Below are 23617 nucleotides of genomic sequence, written 5' to 3' on the forward strand. Positions count from 1 at the left end.
TTTTTTTTTTTTTTTTTCCCTCCCATTTTGCTACCGTCCCACGAATCAAGAAATTGCAGCTACTGCTGCCTGCTTCATTTGGGAGCTCTTTGCGAGTACTCCAATGCCAACTAAGCTCGAATGTGATCAAATATCAAATATCAGAGCTGAGCGATGGGGGCGTAAATGGAGCGACCCAGGGATTCAAAGGATTATTGCCCATCCGTTGCCCCAGAGATCAAATCCCTCGCCAATCTTGCAATCACACCTAACTTGGCCGTCTTGCCCGATTTCAGGCTCTCAGTAGGCCCATCAAAGTGGTTCCATACCTCGATGAATTTATGCGTCGTCGAGTCAAGCCCAATTCGCCTGAGCACGTTACGCATGCTGTCAGGGTCCTTGACAATCTGGAACTGTGCCGGCCGGATTGCTGTAGGAGAGACCTGTCCCTCCTGTTGCATCTCGTTTTCGGCCTGTATGGCCCCCAGGCGGATACAGTGTAATACTAACGCGGTCAGCCCGGCGGCCAGCGCAGTGGCGACGGAGGAGCCGGTGTTTTCCTCGAAGTCCCTTGGAATCGCGGACTCGTGGTGCGGATTCCGCGAGACGACCTTGTGCCCGGGCACGATGAAGGTTAGGCTTTGAGGATCGCCTGTGCGCTCCCATGGGCGGCCGTCAGCAGTTGCGGCGCCAATCTTGAAGATGCGGGTTGGGTCGATTGCCCACGGATATTCGGTCCCTGTCATGGCGCCGCTGTCGGACGCGGCGCAGAAGAGGAGGATTTTGGCATCGAGAGCGGACCGCACTGCGTTGTCGAGATCGTTGATCCCTTTCTGGTTTTCCTTGGTCTTGCAGATCGTCCAGGACATGGATATAATATCTACGCCTTGCTTGACGGCCGCTCCCACGGCCTTTCGATATCGTCAGTCAACGAGGTACTCATATTAAAACAGAATATTCTTGGATTTGAAGCTTCACGCAACGTACCGCCGCCGCACTCTCTGCAGAGATTTGGTCTTTGCCCTGATTGTTAACGAGGTCTGGGTACGTCTCCAGCTTATACACGTACAGTCGGGCCATGGGACACATTCGGCAAATCATGTCTGCCATGACTGTTCCGTGGCCGCGACTAGAGTGGTAGTACGGGCTGGGTCCGTTGGCGTCCAGATAGGATCGATCAAAGGTATCCCCGCCAGCGACTTTTCCCCGGAGCGATTCCACGTGTATGTCTACGCCGTCGTCAATTAGAGCGACCTTTAGGTCTTTGGCAAGATATTTCTGGGTTGTCTCGGGGATGCGGATGTTTTGCAACTCATCGACAAAGCGATCCATGGAGTCCAGCCAGCGATTCGACTGCAGATTCCGTTCGTTGCCGTTGATCACGGCTTTGGCATTGCTGGCCTGTTGGTGCAGCAGCTGGTTACCTGCGCTGCCTCCGCTGCATAGCACGACATCGATCATATCGCGGGAATCTTTTCGCTGAGCGTTCAGACCTTCGATTGACTTCTGCAAGCGGCGTTTGAAGTCCTGAAGGTAAGTTTTGATCACCTCTGCGTACTCCAGCATCTGTTCCAATTCTTTAGAAGTTGCTACTCAACGAAGGGTCTGGTTGATTCTTCGCGTTACCTGACCTGCATTCCAAACAACATGGATGCGTTTGAGCAGCTGCAGATTTGGAAGCCCTTGGGGCTCACTCCACGCCCGCAACACAGCACGATTTCCACCCCAGTATAGAACGACCTCCTGTACAGCCGGACAGGCATTACTCAGTGTCTGTGGACACAAGTCGAGCTTTCGCCAATCGAGGAAGTCAATCTTGAAATCCTTCAAACATTCCTCGAGAGCTTTGTCACTATGGGGGGGATGTTCCATGTCGTCCACAATCACCCTGAGAATATGGCGGACATTCTTGCGATACAGCCAACCGAAGAAAAAGGTGAGATCATCGCGTCCTTGGCCCGTGGAAAGGGCTTCGGACAAGACCCTTGCGAATCTAGACTTTGGGACAGGCTGGGGTCTTTTCTGAAGCTCCAAGCGGCCAAACGACACGTAGCGGAGAATTTGGTCAAAGCGAATATGACCGTAGCTCTGCTCGAAGGACTCTTTGCTGATGCTTCTTGGACCCTTGGATAAGTCGAAATACAATTCGATATCTGCCAGAGTAGCTACATTAGCACAAGACTTGCACAAACCCGGGGGAGGTACCTCTGCCCTACTTTCAACATTGGCCGCGTAAAGAAACTGCGATGCGCTGAATTGATCCCTCGCCTTCCCCGTCGAGCGTCCTTCGAAGGTGCTTCGCAGGTATGATAGCTTGACCGCATGGCCAATCTCTTCCGCACGGTCGATCTTCTCCTGGAGCGCCCTTATTTGTTTGCATAGGGTGTCTCTGTTCCTGACGCGCGCTGAGATGGGCTCCCCGCCGCCGCCTGTGCCAGCGGGGGGGCGCCTTGCACCGTCATACATGACCCGATGCTGCGAGTGTTGCGGCGGCAAACGGGTCTTGGTCGCGGCCGTTAATTGGAGTCGTGGCTCGCCCGTATTCGGCTCTCGAGGTGCTCTACCTGTCTGAAGCCAGAATTGATCGCGAGACTGTGCACTGTTCTCCCCTTCAGGGATTCCAATCTGGTCTTCGTTTAGCTCCATTGAATATTGGGTTTGCAGCTCCGCAAGGTCTTGCTTCCCTTTTGCCAGGGTTTGCTGGTGATACTGATATACCGACGGTTTCCTATCCCCATCACCGTCCAAAGCTCCATCATCACGGCCCAGCAAGGCCAAGGCGATTCGCAGCTGCGCGGCTGAGCTCCGGACAAAGTCGACGGCCAGATGGAGAGGCGTAAATCCGTTCGCATCGCGAGCGCGAAGTGTTTCCGCTGACGCGTTTTGGATGAATTCCACCGTAATCGTTTCATCGACACCGTGATAGATGGTGGCATGGATGCAGTTGCGGCCATGGTCGGCCCGGTCCTGGAGCCGCTTATCCAGCTCGCCTGCCTCGCTGAAACACTTTGGAATAGCCGACAGGAATCCGGAATTCTTCTTTGTGAGCGCGACATGGAGCGGCGTCCTCCCGCTCGCGTCCTGCTGGCCAAGGAGGAAGGAGAGGTCCTTCTCGCGAGCGATACACCGGGTCAGATGAGAATTCCCGATCTTGTACGCTATGAAGTGGAGGATATTCGACTGGTCCGTGCTCGTTGATTCTCGCAATGCACTGTGGTACTGGCGGAGGAAATCGGCGCGGTCTGCTGTTTTATTCAGCTGCCATTTTTTGGCCTTGACCTCTGCGATGATCTGCTCGAAAGTGCTCTGAACCCGGTCGGATTCAAGCTGATCAGATCCGTCCGACTCTTGCTCCCAGTCGCTATCCGGTGGGTTGGCACTATCATGGGGAGGATTCTCGCCCTCCATCCTGTCTCTGTGTGGAAATCCCCCAGATGTCAAGGGGCCGATAGGATAGCCACAAAGGTCGTCCTCTGCAGCGGGGGAAGGTCCTCAGCCTCGTCCTCAGCCTCGTCCTCGATCCCACACAGTGCAGGACACCATGATGGATATTAACCTCTGATTGGGCCAGACCACAGGGGGGTGTGGGATGAGTTGGCCAGCTGGTAGCCTCGTCTTGTCAGCGCCGAAGAGGAGGGCCATCGCCCTGGCCTTGTCTTCGTTTCAAAGCCAAGTAAGTCGATGTTGGCTCGTCTATTCCAGTAAGACAAGACGTTTCGAGATACATCTTGTCGACTGGGTGGGAAATAGGAGCGGCACAACTGGCACACGACTCGCAAATCTCACTACACTAGAATTAGGGTGAGTGGATGTTTACGCTCCTTGATCTCGAACCCAGATAGACTGCGTCGAACTGTCATAACATACCCGGGGATAGGCAAATAACCCTCACCGATGTGAGAAGTTCTTCTCGAGTCATGGCAGGGCCTGTACGAGATAACCCGCATGGCGGTCACCGCAAGCTACATAATGTTAAAAGAGGATTGATTGTGGCTTGATCTTCTTTTTCCCTCAACTCGATTCTCCAGGGCTGACTGTGATTGCAACTAGCGAGACAGACGGGTGGCGGCCAGCTTATCACTTATTGTATCTGCCCCCGAGAGCCCTGAGGCTTCTGTTTCGTTGCCCCTATTCTCCACCTCGTTGTTCTTGTCCTTGTTGGTAATGTGCGCCTCTTCTGCTTCCACTTTTTCCTCATCTGCCTCTTCTCTCCGTCTCTTCAATTGCTGGTGAAAAGCCAGAGTATACTCATCCGGGTCCCATGCTAGAGCCCTGGTTTTCATATCTTCCAGTTTTCGAGCCACCTGTTGTTCCATCTCATATTGTTCCTTTTCATCCAACAGGCTGAGTCTCTCTTTCCATGCTTCCTCGGGGTTCTCAGTAGGCCCGAAAAAGCGTGGGTCGATCTTCCGCCAGTATATTGTATCAAAGGCGAAGCTGTGCAGTACTGCATACATTATCCAGAAATCCCCACTCTCCCAGCTCTGGCCCATATGACCAGACAGTCGCTGGTCCTCTGTCAAGCGGCCCTCTTGGATCGCTATGTCTTCGCGGTTCTTCATCACCTTGAGGAATGTCTTGAGACGATAATCAAACACCGTCGTCCAGTCCTCAATGCCCTTTGGCCAGTACTCGGGTTTCTCAATAAGCAGCCACCAAGGGGGCGCATAAGAAAACTCTGCAGGTGCCGCATATGTGAACTCCCAATCCACCACGCCGACAATTTGCATATTTTCATTGAGTAGTACATTGGCCGGGCGTAGATCATCACACCAGATTTTAAAAGGCCCTGTCTCCAGCGACGGATTCGTGAGCTGCTTGTTCTTGGCAAGCTTATGAAAAAGCTTCCGTGCCACAAATTTCCGCCGACAGTCATCTGCAGACTCCACCGCATCATTCCTCTGATGTATTAGATGTTCGATGTTGAGATCAGCAAGTGCCTCGAGATATGAGGAGGATGTATTGAATGTCGTATCAGGGAGCTTTGACCGGGGCAAATCTCCCAGCCGGACAAGTTCATTCATGTTCATTGATAAAGGCCGTTGCGTTACCCGCCAGGTGAAGTCATCGATCTGGCTCAGAGAGCCTATGTGAGACAAAGAGGGCACGGAGAGCTGAAGCAGAACATCTGCCAGTTGCCCATAAAGCATCTCAAGCCTATCTTCAGCAATGTTCGGGTCTAGAATTCCACGTTCCTCTGCTGGACATCCCGGGATATTAAGAGCGTCGTACATTTTCGTTTCATGTTCGATATAATCCATTATGATAAATGGGCTGAGTTGGAGGGGGCTCTCCTTCTTTGTACCCGAGTGAATAATGAAAGGGACAGGTATTGACGTCTGATCCGCGAGAAATCGCATCATAGCAACCTCATTGACGACCTTTTCCTCTGGAAAAAAAACAGCACCAGGCTGCGACAGCCGTATAACAGTTGCACCATTCCGGTATTTCAGTCGTAACGAGATATTATAGGAACCTTTCCTGAGTATGGCAAATTCGGTGGCTGCACCTCTGTGGTAGATGAGGACGAAGTCTGCAATCGGCCGTAAGATGTCAACTTCAAGAAATTGAACTAGCCAATTGTCGGATGTTTCTTCGGCTTGTTCCCAGGCGACATCATCAGGGCACATTCGAGTTTGCATGCTTGTATCACACTGTGGAAGGAATATTGTGCAAGAAGTTTCAGTGAAATAGAAGGATGCGAAGGTTATATTTTTAAGGCAGGGCGTCTTTATGTATTTAGGAAGAGAGGAAGGGGGAGGAAGGATCCCCAGAACTTGAAGGTGGGATGCGCCGTGGGTTGTATTATCACATGACTTCGCTCCTACCCAATGAAATTGCAGGGTCATTTTGTGGCTGGCGGAAACGGGAGCTCGGTCCACTCCGTCGCTCTTTTGTTATTTTTTATCTTTTTATTTTTTCATCGTTCCTCAACTCTCGCCTTCGTCCGAGTTGTTTCAAGATAGGAGATGGCTGTAACATTTCTCTTCACTCAACTAGTGTTATTTGTGTTTGCCATCCAACCGCACTCTCTACGTGATGGTCTGAGCATTGAAGGGCAAAAAATAAGCGCCCAAGTCGTGTGGACAACTCTCAACCAATCATTCTCACCGAGTCGCGATTCACGTCCACTCCGCAGGGCGTACTCACGACGTTTTTTGAAGGAGTATTATCCAACCGTTATGCGCCGACAAAGCCTCTGTTTTCCTCGCAGGTTGTTCAGACCAGTCACGTGTTACTATTCGAGGCTCAAAGACGTCGGCCCTGCCACGGAGACTATCTGTTGTATTTTTGAGACATAAATAGCTACAAGGCTATCACTTGTCAGCGTATTGATTGCCGCGCGCTACCCATTTGATCCTCTCATTCGCTGCAACCCGACGATGGATGCGGCGTTTTCACCAGGCAACACATGCAAGAAGCAATCATCTCCAAGTTGAAGTTGAAGTATAAATACTGCGTTGGTTGTCCTGCAACTCTGGCGCTTTCCCGCTCACAAAGACAAGCAACCTTCCAAAGTTTTAGACTGGATACTCTGCATCTCGAGCACCGCGACCGCATATCGTTATCAATAATATTGACGAGACTTCAATCGTGTTTTCGTTAATCTTTTAACTTGTGAGTTATTGAAGATTTCCCAACGTCTTCATCTCTAGGCAACCCATCCTCATACGTGACTGCAGATCGAGACAAAGGACGCCTACCAACATGTCGGATTCCAAGCAGTCTGCCCGTGACCAGACGGCATATCAGCTGAACATTCCGGCGGCCTCTGCGAATGCCCTCCAGCAACAAGGGGAGGACTCTGCGAAAAGACGGGGAAAATCTTTCGAGCCGACAGAGCTCAAATTTCCCGGTCCAAAAGAGGAGGACAGCATGCAGAAGGCGGGTGAACAATCATTAGAGAGGAGGAAGCATGTCACTGAGAACATTGCCAACTCATACCGGAGCAGCTCCTCTTGAAGGATCTCCTGGACACCGGTCTGGTGGCATGACGGAACGCGAACAACAGAGGGGCTAAGGCGTCTATAACTGGATTTTAATCTCCTTTCCTAACCCTACGGAACATCTCAGGTTAGGGTGGGTAGAGATCAGATCTAGGTCTTGATTCCGCTCGGTTGAACGTGACTGTTTTGAGCTAGTCATACTTTGCAATCTTATAGCACTAAATTTTCGAGCAGACCAAGACATGTAATGCTAGCAACGGCAGGATAAGCCTCTGGTCAACTAATTGAGCATCGACCGTTGCGAAATATCTTGATTTTCAGCGAGTGTAAGTTGGCCGCTCAAACTGTAGCGCAGGCAATTCATCAATATGATGGTTGGATAGGCAAGGCCTCTGGCTCCTCTAGGCTCCCTCCACCCCCCGGGGCGGGGGACCGGAGAATATTAAAAGTCCCAAGCACGAGATTGAGTCACCGTTAGTGTCCGCGGAGGATCTTGCCATACCAAGCACTACCTAATAGGTCTCCACTGCGGTAGTTGTACCGACAGTGGCCCACTTCACTAGGCAACGAACACAATAATCAGAAGGACCTGAGTTTGGACGTGTATCATGAGAACCTCATGGGCCTTTTACTGATATTCAAGATTTGGGCGCTACCACGGTGCGCCCTGGCTCGTTTCTTGTCCTAAACGTGTGCTTCGCTAACAACAGTAGATCGTCATTACCCCCTTTCCCGCCGGAACTTCGATGGCGACGCAATGGGAGACGACTTCGTGGAGTGGCGTGCCACGGCCATCGACGCCGCAAGGACACTAGGGTGGACTATCTGGACCTGACAACAGCGAGTACGGACTATATCAACGCTATTAGAGAGGGGAACGAAAAATTAACAGAATCTTGTGCAAATAAAGTCGCTGGATCGGTCGGCTCATCACCAAGCCGTTGGTGGTGGGGGAGGGACTTCGTCGCGCGGAGTGAGCATCTCAGCCGCTCCAAGTGTCCTGCATTATGCGTGTTTCTCCTAACAGATGCTTCTCGGGATCTAGCTAGAGGTGGCTGATTACTAAGGACCGGATTCCTGGCGCCCACTATTATCTATATACTAACAACTGGGTTCTCTCCAACGGAGCATGAACCTGATGACCTTCCTGGACAACAAACCCTACTGCTTGAATTGATATATACACGACTCTATCAACTAGCTTTGATAGCATATATTGATAGATGCATTCCTATACTCGTGACGTTTGCCTTATGTAGAGCCCCTAGAAACCAACTCTTTCCAAAAGCAATAAATTATTATATCTACACAGCTACCAACCCTCAGACAAGGTCAAGGAAACTCCTACCCACCAGTATGACTACTAAAAAATCTATCCGCATCATGTTTGGCCTTAACCTCCTTCAACTTCTCGTATCCGCCAAATGTGACGAGCGGATTCTGATCCAGCTTCGCGTTATTAATAAAAAGCGGCAACCCTTCGCCAGCTGGGACAGCATTGACCAGTTCCTTGAAGCTCTCCTGGACCTACATCGCTTGAAAACTCTTGACCGAAACAAACTAGAACTGGTTTGAACAAGAATGTCAGGTGGCGGAACACTTGATTCGGAGTTCGACTCTGATCCTGAGTCTGACCTCGACGGCTTCACCATCGGCCCTCTCCCCTACTGGAGACGCCGGTAGTACCTTCCGCACCCAGAACGACCCTCAAAATCCTTTTCAGCGACAAAACGTCATCCAGCGCAAAAGCGCCGTCGATATCCGTTGCCGTTGCGTGGATGTCGTTCACGGTCTGCTCACCTCGCCGACCCCAGCGACGTGCGATCCCATTTTCTCCACTCTTATTGTCCTCGAATTTTGTTGGAGGCCTCGGTTAGGCGACTAGCCGAGGTCATGTGACCACACAACCTCCCTAGTAGGTCGACACTCAGTAGCTAGAGAGAATCAAGCAACTTTGTTCTGGCTGACAGGTTATGAGCCCCTAGACTCAGGATATTCCCCTATTTTAAAGTTAGAACAATCCTTTATAATCCATTAGAACCCTCCTATAGTAATTTAAGTGCTATTATTACTTCTGGTGTTGCTATAGCAGAGTTTTTAATTATTTCTAGGGCATACTATTAGGTTAAGCCAACAGGATCCTATATTAGTTAACAAATTAACAATCCTACAAGCTGCTAAAGAAGGTTTAGTTGATTAGTGATAGCTAACATATTAAATACTAGTCAGAATACTGGAAATCCTATTATTGCTAATTAAATAACATGCTAGGGCTACCTGCTTCCCAAGTCTCTAAGTAAGAAGCTAGAAAATATACTAGACTACTTAGAAGGCAAGGAGGACTTTAAGGACTAGAATTAGTATGTATAGTTAATCCTACAGGCTTAGAACCTAGATCAGCTAATTAATAGTACTATTCTACATCTAAAAAATAATAATCTAAACTACAAGCATTAGGATAATATATTAGCCCAAGTAGCCTTGTGGCTAAAGAACTAAGTATCCAAGCAGGTTACTAGATAACTACAAGTATTAGGACTAAATTTAAGGCTTGCAGATAAGCTCTATAACTAAATAAAGAAGATTATTATTAGCAAAGGGACTATATAATATAGAATTATAGGGATCAAAGCTATGACAATAATAAGAAACCAATTTAGAAGCATTATAGAATATGTTAATATATATAAGAATGCTAATACCACAGCAAACTATATAGGGGTTAGTATTGGCCTATATCTTGCTGCCTTTATAGCCCTTTATAACCTCTACAAGGATCTACTAAACTAGGTCCTTACCTAGCAATACACCTTTACTAATAACATGGTAATAATATACTAGTAGGCAGACTTCCATAACTTTTATAATAAAGCTATCTTGTAGGTAATAGCTAATATTAAACTCTCTATAGCTGCCCTGAACTATACTAATAACAAAGAGAATAATAATAATAAAAGCTAGAAGAAAAAGGATAAAAAGACCAAGCAAGATAGACCAAAAAATAGCTAGTTAATTAATAACTATATTAACTTATTTAGAAATATAAAAAACAAAAAAGATTATAATAGCTATTATATATACTATAGAAGCCCTAGTTATAGTATAGATTCCTGCTACTATCTTAATCCTAAATAATAGAAAGAGGATTGGCGGGCCTGTGATGGTTATTAGGCATATTAGCCAAAATTATTAAAACCCTTGAATTTAAAAAGCAAGAATACTAGGCAATATGTAGTTATGGAGGTATTATATAGTAATAATAACTTTGAATTTGCTATTATAGTAGTAGCTATAATACCCTTAGGTAGTAGGACTAGACCATGGATCTAGAATACTAGCTTGGCCTGATATATAGTTATAGACTAGGGATATTTCACCTTGCTATGCCTGTATTAGAAAGATAAGAACCCCTATACCTACTAAATGGTAGGAATATTAGATAGCAAGACTTATGGATACAGGCAAGCTAAGCTATAGCTCCAAGACCTTTATAGTAAACTGCAAGAGATTAAGATTAATACCTATTACAACCCTAATATGAAATTCAACCTCTATAGTATCGCTCGGGCTCAGGAGAATTGGTTGAATTGGTCTATAAAAGATATAATAGTCTATGATTGGTCAACTAACATGCCTATATTATTTACATCTAAGCAATATAGGGTCTATTGCCTTGACACCTTTCTTTTAGATCCTATGGATAACAAGGAGTTTGTTACCACAGCGGCAGCTAATATTAATAAGACCCTTCTGGCTTACTGTTGCCTTGGCCACGCCAGCATCCCAAAGATTAAAGGTTCTAATCTAGTCCCAGGTCAAATTCAACCATTTATATATAATACATGTAATAACACATACTCTAAGAGACAAGTCTTTTAAAAGGTCTAAAGCAGCAAAGATCTAGATGCTAATAATCCTATCATGCTATAGTATGCCAACATGCAGATAATAAAGCTAATAGACTATAGTAGCTACCTATATTACCTAATCTATATTAACATGGCAACTTATCTAATATCTATATACATGTTAAAGGATAAGGGTCAGGTCTCGAGGAAACTTTTGTAGTTATATAAGTAGTTAAATATTAATACAGGCTAATATTCCTAGCAATTCCTAATAGATAGGAGATTAGAATTTAAGATATTTATTTAGAAGGCTGTTAATAAAGGCATCACATGCAAAATAACCCCTTTATAGACTCCCAAGCTAAACAGGCCATCTAAATATTTTGGAGGCTATCTAAATAGCATAGCCTGGGCTGCTATTATTAATAGCAATCTCCTGGAGGTACTATGGCTAATAGCTATTAAAACTGCTGCTTATATTGCAAACTAGCTACCCTAGCTAAAAGATAAAGATCTAAGAGCCCTAATATATTATTAGAGAGAATGGTTCAAGTAATCTAACCTGAATCTATTCTTAAAGTACCTCTAAGTATTTAGCTATAAAGCATGGATTTATATTCTAAAGAAGGACTAAGTTACTACTAAGAAGATAGGATATTAGGCCAAGCTCAGGTACCTAGTTAGCTATAATAGAGATTATGGCCATATCTTTAAGGTATAGGTTCCTGCTAATAATAAGATAATAAGGTCTTGGGATATTATATTTGATAAATCCTGTATATATTATAATAATTATTCTAATAGTAAGCTATTAGCTATAAATATGGAATCTAAATTGCCTACTAGCAATCCTAGAGAACCTACTATAATCTATATATTAAAGAATATGCCTATACTATAATGCCCTAATATACTACTATAACTAGATACTGCATCTAATAGGGGTGGATTAACCAAGCAAGCTAGCCTAGTAGAAGAGCAAGTTAAGGAGGTTATTAAGCATGTAGAGGAATAATATAGGGATAGAAATATCAAGATATAGGATGCCAGCCCAATATCACCACTAGAGACCCTGGAGGTTAGCTATACCTAGTAGATTAAATCCAATATACCTATAGGATCACTACCAGCAAGCTAAGCCAACAGTAGAGATTAGGATCCCGAATATTAATATTATCAGGTTGCTATTTGGCTACCCAAGACCCTGTAATGCCTAATTCTATGCCTACCTTGCCTACTACAAGTCCTTCTACCTTAGTACTAACCTTTTAGAGAGAATCCTAACCCTCTACTATTATTTTTTTAGTTGTAAATAGCTAATACTAGCTATAAGGAGTGTATAAGAGCCCTATTTAGCTTAAAAAATGTCTGCATGTCAAACTTATTAACTAGGATCCCTAAAGCCACAAGAAAACCCGAGAATTGGCCTGAATTGCTTCCTCCTCTGCCTCCTCCTCCTCCTGTTATCCCCAAAAAGCGTGGAAGACCTTGGAAGGACCACGCAGCTGAGAATCAGCCTGTTGTTAAATCAATAGTTAGGGAAAGGCGCGTGTTGAAGCAAGCCAATAAGAGGATTCTACTTATATGGCTTGGGAATGAGCAATCACTTGCAGCGCTTGATATTGTCAAACCTTTAGAGAGACTTCAGGCTACTAATATTAGGATCCTGCAGTCCTATAAAAAAGCCATATAGTTACTATATATAGACTAATAGAAAGCTGTAATAGTAACTTAATATAATAATATTGCTTGGATAAATACTTTTATAATTATCCTGAGGCCTACACAGGCTAAGGCTCATGTTTTGCCCAGGAAATAGGTATTCACCCTAAAGCAGGATAAGGACAACTTTGTTAACCATTTTAAAGCATGCTAGGTCATGTATGGGAACAATTAATAGCCTAGAATTAACTTTTATAACTCCTTGGTACTAGTGCTATTGGATATAGTAGTCCACATGTTCTTTACTATAGTTATGGTAAGGAAGAAGAAGATAAGGCAGGTCAATGTTGTTACTACTTACCTTTATATAGTACTAAGAGATTATTGCATCTACATGTGCTAATTACCCAGATTTAAATCTCCTGGAGAATTAGACAAGGTTTGGTGTTTGGATCAAGCTTTATATAGCCTTTGGCAAGTAAGCTATCTATAGTTTAAAAAGATTAAGAGAAAGCTTATAGTTATGGGATTTATACTACTATACAAGGAGCTATATATATATTGTAGAGGTAAGGCCTATATTATTATATAGGTTGATAACCTAATACTTGCTAATAATATAGAAGCTAGCATTAATGATATTCAGGCCAATCTTGGGGAATCATTTAACCTAAAGGTAATTGGGGAACTAACCCAATTCCTAGGCTGTGCTATCCACCAGGATCTTGATTCTGGCATTATATTAATAAGCTAGGATACCTATACCAAGGATATCCTTACCAAGTATAGCATGGCAACATGCAGTGGTACTAATATTCCCATGAATCTAGTATACTAATCCTACTATATAAAGCTTGAGAAGCAAGAATCCAGCCCAAGCAATGCTAAGAATACTAAATTAGCTCTAGTTTCTAACTTCGCAATAGTCCTAGGTTAGCTTAACTAGCTTGTTACTAAAACATGGCCTGATATTTAGTATGCTATATTCCAACTGCAATATTATATAAGCTCCCTAATCTAATATGACCTAAAGGCTATCAAAAATCTGCTATAGTATCTAAAATGCTACTAATATTACTTGTAGATTAGTCAAAATCCTAAAGCAGGTCTATAAATCTATATTAATACTATATATTAAGATTATGCTAATAGTAAGAGTACTAAGGTATTTATAATACTCTACGCAGGTAGCCTAATATCTTGGTCCTTTAAGAAGGAATTAGTGCTTGCCCTATCTATAACTATTACAAAACTTATTGCTTTTAACTATATAGTCAAGGAAGTTGTTATGAACCCTCAGCCTACGGTCAGCAGAGCAGAGTCACAAGGCAGAAAGTCAAGGCTAGGGAGCCTTGGGCCACAGGCCAGCTACCAAGAGCCACTTTGGATTTAAATCTAACCCTGACAACAAACTAATGAACCTGAGCATTGCCTAATTCCAAGACAAGGATAAGTAATGATATGAGAATATGACCCACGGACTACATGCCCCTATAGACAACAATCACTGTCACGAGGAAATACCGTGTATCCTCCAAGTATAATGGAAAGACTATGGTTTGAAACCATGGCTACCACGTGACTACTATGGCCTACCACAGGAACAAAGGAAATGGGAATTGTTACAAGGGAGAATTTCAAATTGCTCCCAGGATGTAGTAAATAGAGTTACCCTGGCGAAAGACCACGTGACTGTATACCATTTGGTATATTATTAATGGTAGGAGGATGGTATACAGGGCCATGCGATCTGATTGGATATACTATCTGGTATACTATCTCGAGGGTAGGAAAATGGTAGGAACTTGGGAATACTTAAGGACACTTATTACTACTGTATCTAGCTTTTCTATCTTCGTGATTAATACTACTGTTATTCTAGAGTAACTAGTTTAAAGGATTTTTGCGAAGTAACTTGTCTAGTACTTACTCTACAGGCTATAGTATATGTACTATAGGCTGGCCCTACCCTTTCACCTTGATTTTGACCCGACCGTGATGAGTCCCTATACTTGTTGGACGTGATCGCACCAGGTAAGACTAGTCAATCTGAATCCTTTAGGAGTCCTGTGTGAGAGCCCGGGGTTAGAAGCGCGTGAGAGGTCGTTGCTTTGATAACAAATTGATTACTAGTCAGTACGAGTTGTATCTCGGATTGACTTAAAGCTACCAACACGATGTTTTAATGCCAGTACCGAGCCACTGCACCCCTGGAGGGTGAAACCCTGCAGGAGACTGTTGCCAGAATGCAAGCACAACTTAACAAGCAAACTGGGGTTATTAACCAGGTCACCAGCAACCTGAACCAGCAATCTAATGCACCCAAAGACGATGAAACTTCCAAGAAGTATTAGGAGATGCTGGAACAGCTCCAGGACTATATCCTTATGCTTGAGACTAAACTCAGGGCCAAGGCCTTGAAGGTCAAGGCGCCCGAACCCTTTGACGGCACTTGGACCGAGCTATACTTCTTCCTCACGTAGATGCAGACCTTTATCAATATCAACCGGGACAAGTTGGTTAGCGAGGCCAACAAGGTCATGTTTGCATCCACCTACCTCAAAGGAAAAGCGTACAAATGGTTCGAACCTTTCGTGAGAGAATGGCAAGAAGCTGGAGAAGATAGGGACGAGCTGGCCAGCAATACCAAGTAGCTATTCACGAGCTATAACTATTTCAAGGAGCAACTTACTCGCGTGTTTGGGGATATTGACGAAACCCGCAATGCTAAAAGGCAGATCAGAAAGATATGCTAGTCTGGAAGAGACATAGGCATACTTATCTCGGAGTTCCAATAAATCACGTTGTACCTAACGTGGGAAGACAATGCTTTCATGTACCACTTCAAGAGAGCCCTGGACTATAATATCCAGGAGAAGATAGCATTTTTACCTAGGCCTGATACCCTGGTAGGGATATATAACCTAGCATCTAGGATAGGGAACCAGCTCAGAGAGCTGAGGGAATGATAAGGCTAATGGAACCACGGGGGATACCATTCTGGAAGGAATTGGGGTGGATGTAATGGCTATTATGCTAATGATAACCGACGACTCTAGACTAGACCCCAAGGAAATAGCAATCTATACAGACCTCGACCTATGGACTTGGATGCAACAATCTCGAAGGCAGAACAAGATTATCACCAGAAGGAGAATCTATGCTTTTCCTGTAGCGAGCCAGGTTATAGGGTAGCAGACTGCAAGAAGCAGAAATAGCATGGCCAGAAACCCCAGAGGGGAGCTGGACGACATTAACTAAGGGCCACGCAGGAAGCCGCGATGTTAAACGCGACTAGGGAGTGGGATGACGCCGCTAGTAAGGCACCTACTGTGACTAATGATTCCCTGGAAGAGGCTGGGAGAGCCTTAGCTCAGGATAAGCGCGCTGTGACTATTGATGGTACCCGGGATGCTGCTAGAAGAAGGCGAAGCGCACCTCTAGCGGCTTGGAATGAACTTGGACGAAACGCTGGAAGACAGGATCCAAACCTTGTGCCAAAACTGCCAGGGGCAATGGCCATGCCACTTGGAAACACGGGGATGGATATTGAAAGGTGTGTCAAGCGAATTGCCAATATTGCTAGCAAGGTATGCAAGGAAGAGAAATTGCTCAAGGTGATTGGAGAAATACATACAAACATTGAAAAATCAATCAAGCAGCTGGATGGAATCCTCCAAGACAAATTGCCGCACCAGCCAAAACATCAGCTTAGCGCCACGATTTCGCGAACCAATAAAGAAGAAGCTAAGAGGATGGGTGGGTCCTACCGCGACAAAGCCACTAATAACAAGCTAGTTCAAGAGGGAGAGTATAGCAACTTTCCTGCAATTATATAGAAAGTTGACCCACTTGATAAACAATACAGAACATAGCTAGAAGGCCTCGAGCCCAGCAAGAAGGGACCTAGTAGTGGATTTGTAACCCCAGAGGAAAAAACCCCGCAGGAAGATAATGCCAAAGAATGCGAGCCATGCTAGCATTGGCCATGGGCCGCTGGACTATGTGAAAATAAACAATATTGGAGATAATGACTCGAGTCTTTGAAGACCGGCGAAGACGAGCTTGCCTACTGGACGGACGACATTATTGCAGCCGTGCAGAAAGACCCTCGAAAACTCACTAAAGGCTTGAGAGATTTCTTCAATCAGTGCCCACATCAGGACCTGACGTGTTGGGAAAAGACTGAGGATTATTGGTGAAAGTATATTGAAACTTGTAAAAGGCACCTAGAAACCTGTACCATCTGTGGACAAGATAATAGCGACTACTACTTGTAGCTATGTAAACTATCTGACAAGTGGTCCCAGGAGTCCGAAAGGCATCTACCATGCCAGCAGGATTAGTGCGAATGTATTAATGCCAACGCATGGTATCCCAGGCATGATGATATACCGTGGCTAACGTGCTACGACTCATACTATGCATACCATGAGGATACTAAGCAAATTGCATGCTACTGGCCGAAGCGACCAAGAATAATCAACCAGAACAACTTGTGTCCATGCCAAAAAAAGCGATGCTTATGCAAATCGTACCAGCAACACCCAGAGCACGGGATATACCATTGGACAGCTTGCTATAAGGATTACTGTATCACACACTACCAGGCCAAGCTTGGAAACTACTTTCCACACCCAAGGCGAGGGGAACGGGCACCAAAATGGGAAGAACAGTACCTCGCGGCTACCGAGACTCGGGTAGGAAGGCACTTTATCCAACTTGCTAAAGTACAAGGAAGGCAAGCCTATACCTTGATTGACTCAGGAGCTACAGGAAACTACATCAGCCCAAGTTTTGCGGAAAAACTAGGGATTAGGGGTATTTGAAAGGAAATACCAATACCTATAGCAGGACTGAACGGGGAAAACCTGGGAAACGCCTTGTTAATAGTCGAGTCGGGACCTCTGCCCGTTGTGGTAAAGGGGAGGACTTTTAAACTAAGTTTCAATGTTACACCCTTGGGCAAGTATGATATAGTATTAGGGATCCTATGGCTCGAGGATCTCAACCCAGACATTGACTAGATCAAAAGGGAGATCTAGTAGAGAAATAACAAACAGCCCAAGAAGTAAAAGGGACCAGAAGGGGCTGGTACCCCATGGCATGCTTACACGGCGAAGTGTAAGGCCAAGTAATCCACGGGGGGATTGAAGACCAGTGACCAATCCGCAGGCATTGAGAGTCCAGTAGAACGAATCATCGCAGCAACATCAAGACCATCAGGGAGGATATGGCTGATGAACTTACCCAGATGGGCTACTGGCAACATCATGAATAGCGAAATCATCACGAATGGTAAAGGAGTGAGGTTTCAGGGGATACTGGCCACGAGTAACCAGGCCTATAAGGAACTAACCATCCTGGATGAGTACAGTTGATTCTAGGACATGTTCCAACAACCTGGCAAACTGGAGTTACTACCTCACGGGCCTCACGATTATACCATACCTATTAAGGAAGGTGTGGAATTGAACTATAAATGGATTCTACTGCTGAACGACCGAGAATCCAAAGTGTTGAAGGAATATATCAATGACTAACTTGAGAAAGGAAACATCTGGTCTTCACACTCACTGATAGGGCACGGAGTCCTATTTATACCAAAAAAAGATGGAAGTGACTGACTATGCATTGACTTCCGACCACTTAACAACGCGACCATCAAGGACTGGTACCTGCTACCCTTGATTCAGGAGATCCAAGACAAAATCCAAGGGGCAGCATGGTTTACCAAGTTTGACATTACTGATGCCTATTACTGCATCAGAATTGCAAAAGGAGAAGAATGGAAAATGGCATTCTGAACAAAATTCGGCTTTTATAAATACCTGGTAATGCTATTCAGGCTTACTAACGTACTACCAACATTTTAAAGGTTCATTGACAAAGTGCTGAAGCCCGAAGACGAAGAAGATGAAGAAGAGGAAGAGGATGACGGGGAGAACTCACCTCAACCAATGAACGAATTCGCGCTTGCATATCTCGACGACATACTGGTCTTCTCGAAAGACAGGAAACAGCATGTGAAGCACGTCAAGCGAGTCCTTAGAAGGATAAGGAAAGCCAAACTACGGTGTAAACTCAAAAAATGCGAATTCTATGTCCAAGAAACTGAGTTCCTGGGCCATTGGATTACTGCAAACGGGCTAAAACCCGAAGCCTCTAAAGTGATAGCTATCAGGGAATGGCCTGTGCCAAAGAACCTGAAGGAACTGCAACAGTTCCTAGGACTCTTGAACTACTATTGAAGATACATCAACCAATACGTGTTCCACATGGTATCTTTATTCAAGCTACTTTGAAAAGAACAAGCGTATAAATGGGCAAAAGAACAACAGAAAACTTTTGACGCTATAAAAGAAGCCATCACGATGGTACCAATCATGCCGCAATATAACCCAGAGTTACCTATGATGCTGGAAACCGACGCGTTAGACTATGCTATTGGAGCAAGAATGACTTAGTCAGGACCCGATGGCAAACCAAGACTAGTAGGATTCTGGTCAAGAAAACTAACAGGACCAGAAATGAATTACAATATCCATGATAAAGAACTGCTGGCTATTGTGGCAGCATTTAAATATTGGAGAGTCTACTTGCAAGGAGCAAGGTATACCATTACTGTGAAGTCCAACTATAAAAACCTCACCTACTTTACAATAACTAAAGAGTTGACGAGGAGACAGGCAAGATGGGTGGAGCTATTCTCACAATATGACTACCAAATTGAGCACTGCAAAAGCATGGAAAACAGCCAAGCCAACGCCCTTAGCAGACGACTAGATTACAAGGATAAGACTAGGGAACCTAGACCAGCAATTCTAAGAAAAAACGAAGATGGAATGCTTGGGAACAATCCAATGATCCTGGTAGCTACTATACAGTTATCAGGCACCATAATTGATACAATCAAGGAAGCCATGAAGGAGGACAAGCTAATGCAACAAGTCCTCGCATCCATGCCAGAGGCACTAGAGAAGGACGGGATCCTCCAAATTAAAGGACTTATCTATATTCCACCAACACTCATTCTATGAGTCATTAAAGAACATCACAACACACTAGCACATGGACATTTTGGTATAGACCAAATATGCAAACACATTAGACGCAACTATTACTTCCAGAACATGAGAAAGAGGGTTGAAAGCTACATCAACAACTGTGAAGTATGTCTACGGGACAAACCGAAGCGGTATGTGCCATATGGGAAATTACAAAACCCAGAAATTCCATAACAACCATGGGAATGGATTACGGTTGACTTTGTTGGACTGTTACTAGAGACACGACGAGGAAAGGAAAAATACAACTATCTCGCAGTAATCTCAGACTGACTAACAAAGTATATTTACTTAGAACCAACACGAACAACCATGACGGCAAAAAAGATGGCAACCACCTTTATCAACATGGTTATCATGAACCATGGAACACTAAAATATATTATATTGGACCAAGACAAGTTATTCACATCCAAGTTTTGGAAATCAGTAACTGATATTATAGGAATTGAACTACGCATGACTACCACGTACAGACCACAATCAAACGGACAAACTGAAAGGGTCAACCAAATGATTAAGCAATATCTGCAATACTACGTGAACTATGTACAAGATAACTGGGAGGAACAACTACCTATGGCCCAGTTCGCCTATAATAACTTAATACACAGTATAACAGGAATGACGCCTTTCGAAGCAAATTATGGATATCACCCAAACTTGCATGGTGAACCAATCCAAAAAGAACTAGTTGCAGAAGAAGCCAACCACTTCATGCGAAAAATTAAAGGAATCTAAACACAACTTACCCGAGACCTTGAGTTCGTTAACCTTAAAATAAAGCTTTACTATGATAAAGGGCGCTAGGAGGCACCAGACCTTAAAAAGGGGGGGAAAGTGTTCCTACTCCGCAGAAACATTAAAACCAAACGACCAAGCCAGAAACTTAACCATGTATGAATTGGACCATTCGAAATTGACAAGAAATTGAGACCAGTCAACTATTGATTGAAGCTACCCGAATCCATGAAGAAGATACACCCAGTATTCCATGTATTGCTATTAGAACTAGCACCCGAGAACGCCAAAATTGCTAACAACATCGAAATTGAAGAAGAGGAACAGGAGTACGAAGTTGAAAAAATCCTGGACCACTGGAAGATTAGCGGATGTTCACAATACCTTGTGTAGTGGAAAGGATATGATATCTTAGAAAACACTTGGGAACCTATCAAGAACTTGATGGGCTGTGCCCAGAAGGTCCAGAAATACCACTAGCAGCATCAAGCGCGGAAAAGTTGATGTTCTGCTAGAAGGATGGAGACCCAATTATCTAAGTCAGACTAGGATTGTCTGATACAGCAGCAAGTTAAGTAGTGGCCTCATGCTTGTTGGCAAGGCGCTCCAGCTCTTGGAGATCCTTGGCAGTTAGGGGATCCTTTTTATCTAACTGCTCTATTACAGTTGTATCGTGATCCAACATTTTCTTATTATATTCTTTAAGAAACTTCTGTTGACCAAACAGACGAGCAATCTTTGCAGCTATTCGGGCCTGCTCAGCCAAGGCCTTAGCTAGCTCGTCCTTGACTTTCGCTTGATCTTGTTGAAGATCATTCCACTGCTTTTTGCTATGAAATCGCTTTTCATATTTTCGACCATGACGAGTGCACGATGCATAGTTTCGACTTTTTGAATCTATTATGCAAACCACGCCATGCAGGAAACAATGTTCACAAGGATTGTCGACAGGAACGCCGTTAGTAGAAATCTGTTCGGACTGACGTATTCGATCAGCAAGGCGATTCCGCTTAGGAGGCATAGTGAACCATCGCGAAGGAAATTTAAGAGAACAAGAAACTTACCAGAACAATGGGGGGGAGGTCTATGCTATTTATGCTTCCGCGGATGAAAGCTGAAAGAGGAGGAGATGGTGTTATGAACCCTCAGCCTATGGTTAGCAGAGCGGAGTTACAAGGCAGAAAGTCAAGGCTAGGGAGCCTTGGGCCACAGGCCAGCTACCAAGAGCTACTTTGGATTTAAATCCAACCCTGATAATAAACTAATGAACCTGAGTATTGCCCGATTCCAAGACAAGGATAAGCAATAATACGAGAATATAACCCATGGACCACATGCCCCTATAGACAACAATTACCATCACGAGGAAATACCGCGTATCCTCTAAGTACGATGGAAAGACTATAGTTTAAAACCATGGCTACCACGTGACTACTATGGCCTATCGCAGGAATAAAGGAAATGGGAATTGTTACAAGGGAGAATTTTAAATTGCTCCTAGGATATAGTAAATAGAGTTACCCTGGCAAAAGACCACGTGACTGTATACTATTTGGTATACTATTAATGGTAGGAGGATGGTATACGGGGCCATGCGATCTAATTGGATATACTATCTGGTATACTATCTCGAGGGTAGGAAAATGGTAGGAACTTGGGAATACTTAAGGACGCTTATTACTACTGTATCTAGCTTTCCTATCTTCGTGATTAATACTACTGTTATTCCAGAGTAACTAGTTTAAAGGATCTTTGCAAAGTAACTTATCTAGTACTTACTCTACAGGCTATAGTATATGTACTATAGGCTGGCCCTGCCTTTTTACCTTGACTTTGACCTGACTGTGATGAGTCCCCATACTTGTTGGACGTGATCGCACCAGGTAAGACCAGTTAATCTGAATCCTTCAGGAGTCCCGTGTGAGAGCCTGGGGTTAGAAGCGCGCGAGAGGTCGTCGCTTTGATAACAGAAGTATTATATATCTAGAAACTTGCTATGGTGCTTGGCTTACTAATTAACAAGAAGATTGCAATATTAACTAATAGTAATAACACTGTTAAATTGCTCTAGAAAACAGGTTTCTTGCTTACTATAAAGTAGCTAGATAACTGTTTCCTATTTGTCAAGGACTATCTAGAAGCAGGCAAGGTTGAATTCTTGTATATTAATGGGACGCGCAATCTAGCCAATAGATTTACTAAGCTACTTGATGCAGGCTGTTTTGAAACCTTTGTAAGATTAATTAACCTTTAAGAGGTTATCTAGTAGGCTAATTCGCTTCTTATTTCTATAGAGGATGTTGGAATAAGATTTTTTCTATAATTTTTCCCTGTAGTTCATGTGTTTTTTCCCGCGTTTTTATCCTGAGTTCCATACCTTAATACCAGGCGTTGTATCTAGACTACCAAATTAGGAAGGTTGCTGGCCTTATACTAGCAAGTCGCCTATGGGGGTGTGTTAGAGGCCTTGGTTAGGCGACTAGCCGAGGTCATGTGACCACACAACCTCCCTAGTAGGTCGACACTCAGTAGCTAGAGAGAATCAAGCGACTTCGTTCTGGCCGACAAATTTCGATTCGACCCCCGAAGACGCGCCCGGCGTATCTCCCAGGTCGATATCGAGCTTCGATTCGCGGGGTGTGATCCCGAGTTGAGGACGGGGGGAGATCCGGAAGTCCACGCAATCGCCCCCGGGGAGACGCTGTCGTTCGGGCAGACGACACAGTCTGAAACCCGCAGACAGGGGAGATTCCTGGACGCGCGTATAGGCGGCTCGTCCATGGTGAGCCTTGGTGGGGGCATACGGGATGAGCGCGAAGTGAGTCGGGAGGTGAGCTATACAGGGCGAGTGATTGGGTCGGTTGACCTACGCGGCCGGAATTCTGGCAAGCCCAACTGTGCCTCCTGGACCGTGTTTGAGAATCCGGCGACACAGGCAGGCGTCCCGGTGGCACTCACAACTGCTATTCTGCTGAAGAGGCAAGACGAAGGGCTCTTTCAGGCGGTGGTGACAATGCGAGCTAGGGCAGACTGGCGCACGCAGTTGGAGTGGTTGGTTGGCAGGACGCCCGCAGACGATCCGGTCTTGTTCGATCCTACACTGGCCTTGACCAGCGACCGGTACCAGGAGCAGGAGCTGAATATGGAGTCGATCAAGCTGGAGGAGATTTATGCGATTCGGACGGCCACGATGGTTGAGGGTGGAGTCCAGGCACAAAAGCAGTCAGCCAGCGTGTTGACTTGATAACAATCGCATGTAGAAACAACAAGAATAATAATAATAATAATAATTAGCACCTATTCGCAAATCCCTAAGCTTGTAATTGGAACACGTCGACCTTGTAACTGGAAACGCCTGCTTACATTAGCACTA

At 44.8% G+C, this 23617-nt stretch overlaps 6 protein-coding genes across 6 annotated transcripts; 4 read left to right on the forward strand and 2 right to left on the reverse strand.

Moving 5' to 3' along the window:
• Window positions 1-191: 191 nt before the first annotated feature.
• On the reverse strand, window positions 192-3387 carry BJX67DRAFT_377184 (S8 family peptidase; the record flags this gene model as incomplete). The annotated part of the gene is made up of 4 exons (XM_071032043.1): window positions 192-890; window positions 967-1545; window positions 1606-2132; window positions 2196-3387. The coding sequence occupies 4 exons, from the start codon at window positions 3385-3387 to the stop codon at window positions 192-194; spliced, it is 2997 nt and encodes a 998-aa protein (XP_070890386.1).
• A 90-nt stretch (window positions 3388-3477) lies between these two features.
• BJX67DRAFT_160907 (uncharacterized protein) lies at window positions 3478-3904 on the forward strand. The gene has a single exon (XM_071024950.1). It carries the CDS (start codon window positions 3569-3571, stop codon window positions 3782-3784), a length of 216 nt encoding a protein of 71 aa, XP_070890387.1. The 5' UTR covers window positions 3478-3568; the 3' UTR covers window positions 3785-3904.
• Window positions 3905-4025: 121 nt separating this feature from the next.
• BJX67DRAFT_369623 (phosphotransferase family protein) lies at window positions 4026-5621 on the reverse strand (the record flags this gene model as incomplete). The annotated part of the gene is made up of 2 exons (XM_071030786.1): window positions 4026-4133; window positions 4167-5621. The coding sequence occupies 2 exons, from the start codon at window positions 5619-5621 to the stop codon at window positions 4026-4028; spliced, it is 1563 nt and encodes a 520-aa protein (XP_070890388.1).
• An 831-nt stretch (window positions 5622-6452) lies between these two features.
• On the forward strand, window positions 6453-6974 carry BJX67DRAFT_160916 (uncharacterized protein). The gene is made up of 2 exons (XM_071024951.1): window positions 6453-6597; window positions 6663-6974. The coding sequence occupies exon 2, from the start codon at window positions 6688-6690 to the stop codon at window positions 6940-6942; it is 255 nt and encodes an 84-aa protein (XP_070890389.1). The 5' UTR covers window positions 6453-6597; window positions 6663-6687; the 3' UTR covers window positions 6943-6974.
• A 330-nt stretch (window positions 6975-7304) lies between these two features.
• On the forward strand, window positions 7305-8053 carry BJX67DRAFT_342181 (uncharacterized protein). The gene is made up of 2 exons (XM_071027990.1): window positions 7305-7586; window positions 7640-8053. The coding sequence occupies exons 1-2, from the start codon at window positions 7546-7548 to the stop codon at window positions 7983-7985; spliced, it is 387 nt and encodes a 128-aa protein (XP_070890390.1). The 5' UTR covers window positions 7305-7545; the 3' UTR covers window positions 7986-8053.
• Window positions 8054-22762: 14709 nt separating this feature from the next.
• Window positions 22763-23539, forward strand: BJX67DRAFT_342192 (uncharacterized protein). The gene has a single exon (XM_071027991.1). It carries the CDS (start codon window positions 23024-23026, stop codon window positions 23486-23488), a length of 465 nt encoding a protein of 154 aa, XP_070890391.1. The 5' UTR covers window positions 22763-23023; the 3' UTR covers window positions 23489-23539.
• Window positions 23540-23617: the final 78 nt, after the last annotated feature.

The sequence above is a fragment of the Aspergillus lucknowensis genome (assembly GCF_044049455.1).
Source record: "Aspergillus lucknowensis strain CBS 449.75 chromosome Unknown BJX67scaffold_3, whole genome shotgun sequence".
Classification (NCBI taxonomy): Eukaryota; Fungi; Ascomycota; class Eurotiomycetes; order Eurotiales; family Aspergillaceae; genus Aspergillus; species Aspergillus lucknowensis.

What these genes read in the sequence shown, in the direction of transcription:
- BJX67DRAFT_160907 (XM_071024950.1), top strand. Translation starts at nt 3,569, where the DNA reads ATGAGTTGGCCAGCTGGTAGCCTCGTCTTGTCAGCGCCGAAGAGGAGG.
- BJX67DRAFT_342192 (XM_071027991.1), top strand. Translation starts at nt 23,024, where the DNA reads ATGGTGAGCCTTGGTGGGGGCATACGGGATGAGCGCGAAGTGAGTCGG.
- BJX67DRAFT_160916 (XM_071024951.1), top strand. Translation starts at nt 6,688, where the DNA reads ATGTCGGATTCCAAGCAGTCTGCCCGTGACCAGACGGCATATCAGCTG.
- BJX67DRAFT_342181 (XM_071027990.1), top strand. Translation starts at nt 7,546, where the DNA reads ATGGGCCTTTTACTGATATTCAAGATTTGGGCGCTACCACG. An exon ending in AAGATTTGGGCGCTACCACG is followed by an intron (nt 7,587 to 7,639) that starts GTGCGCCCTGGC and finishes TAACAACAGTAG; the next exon opens with ATCGTCATTACCCCCTTTCC.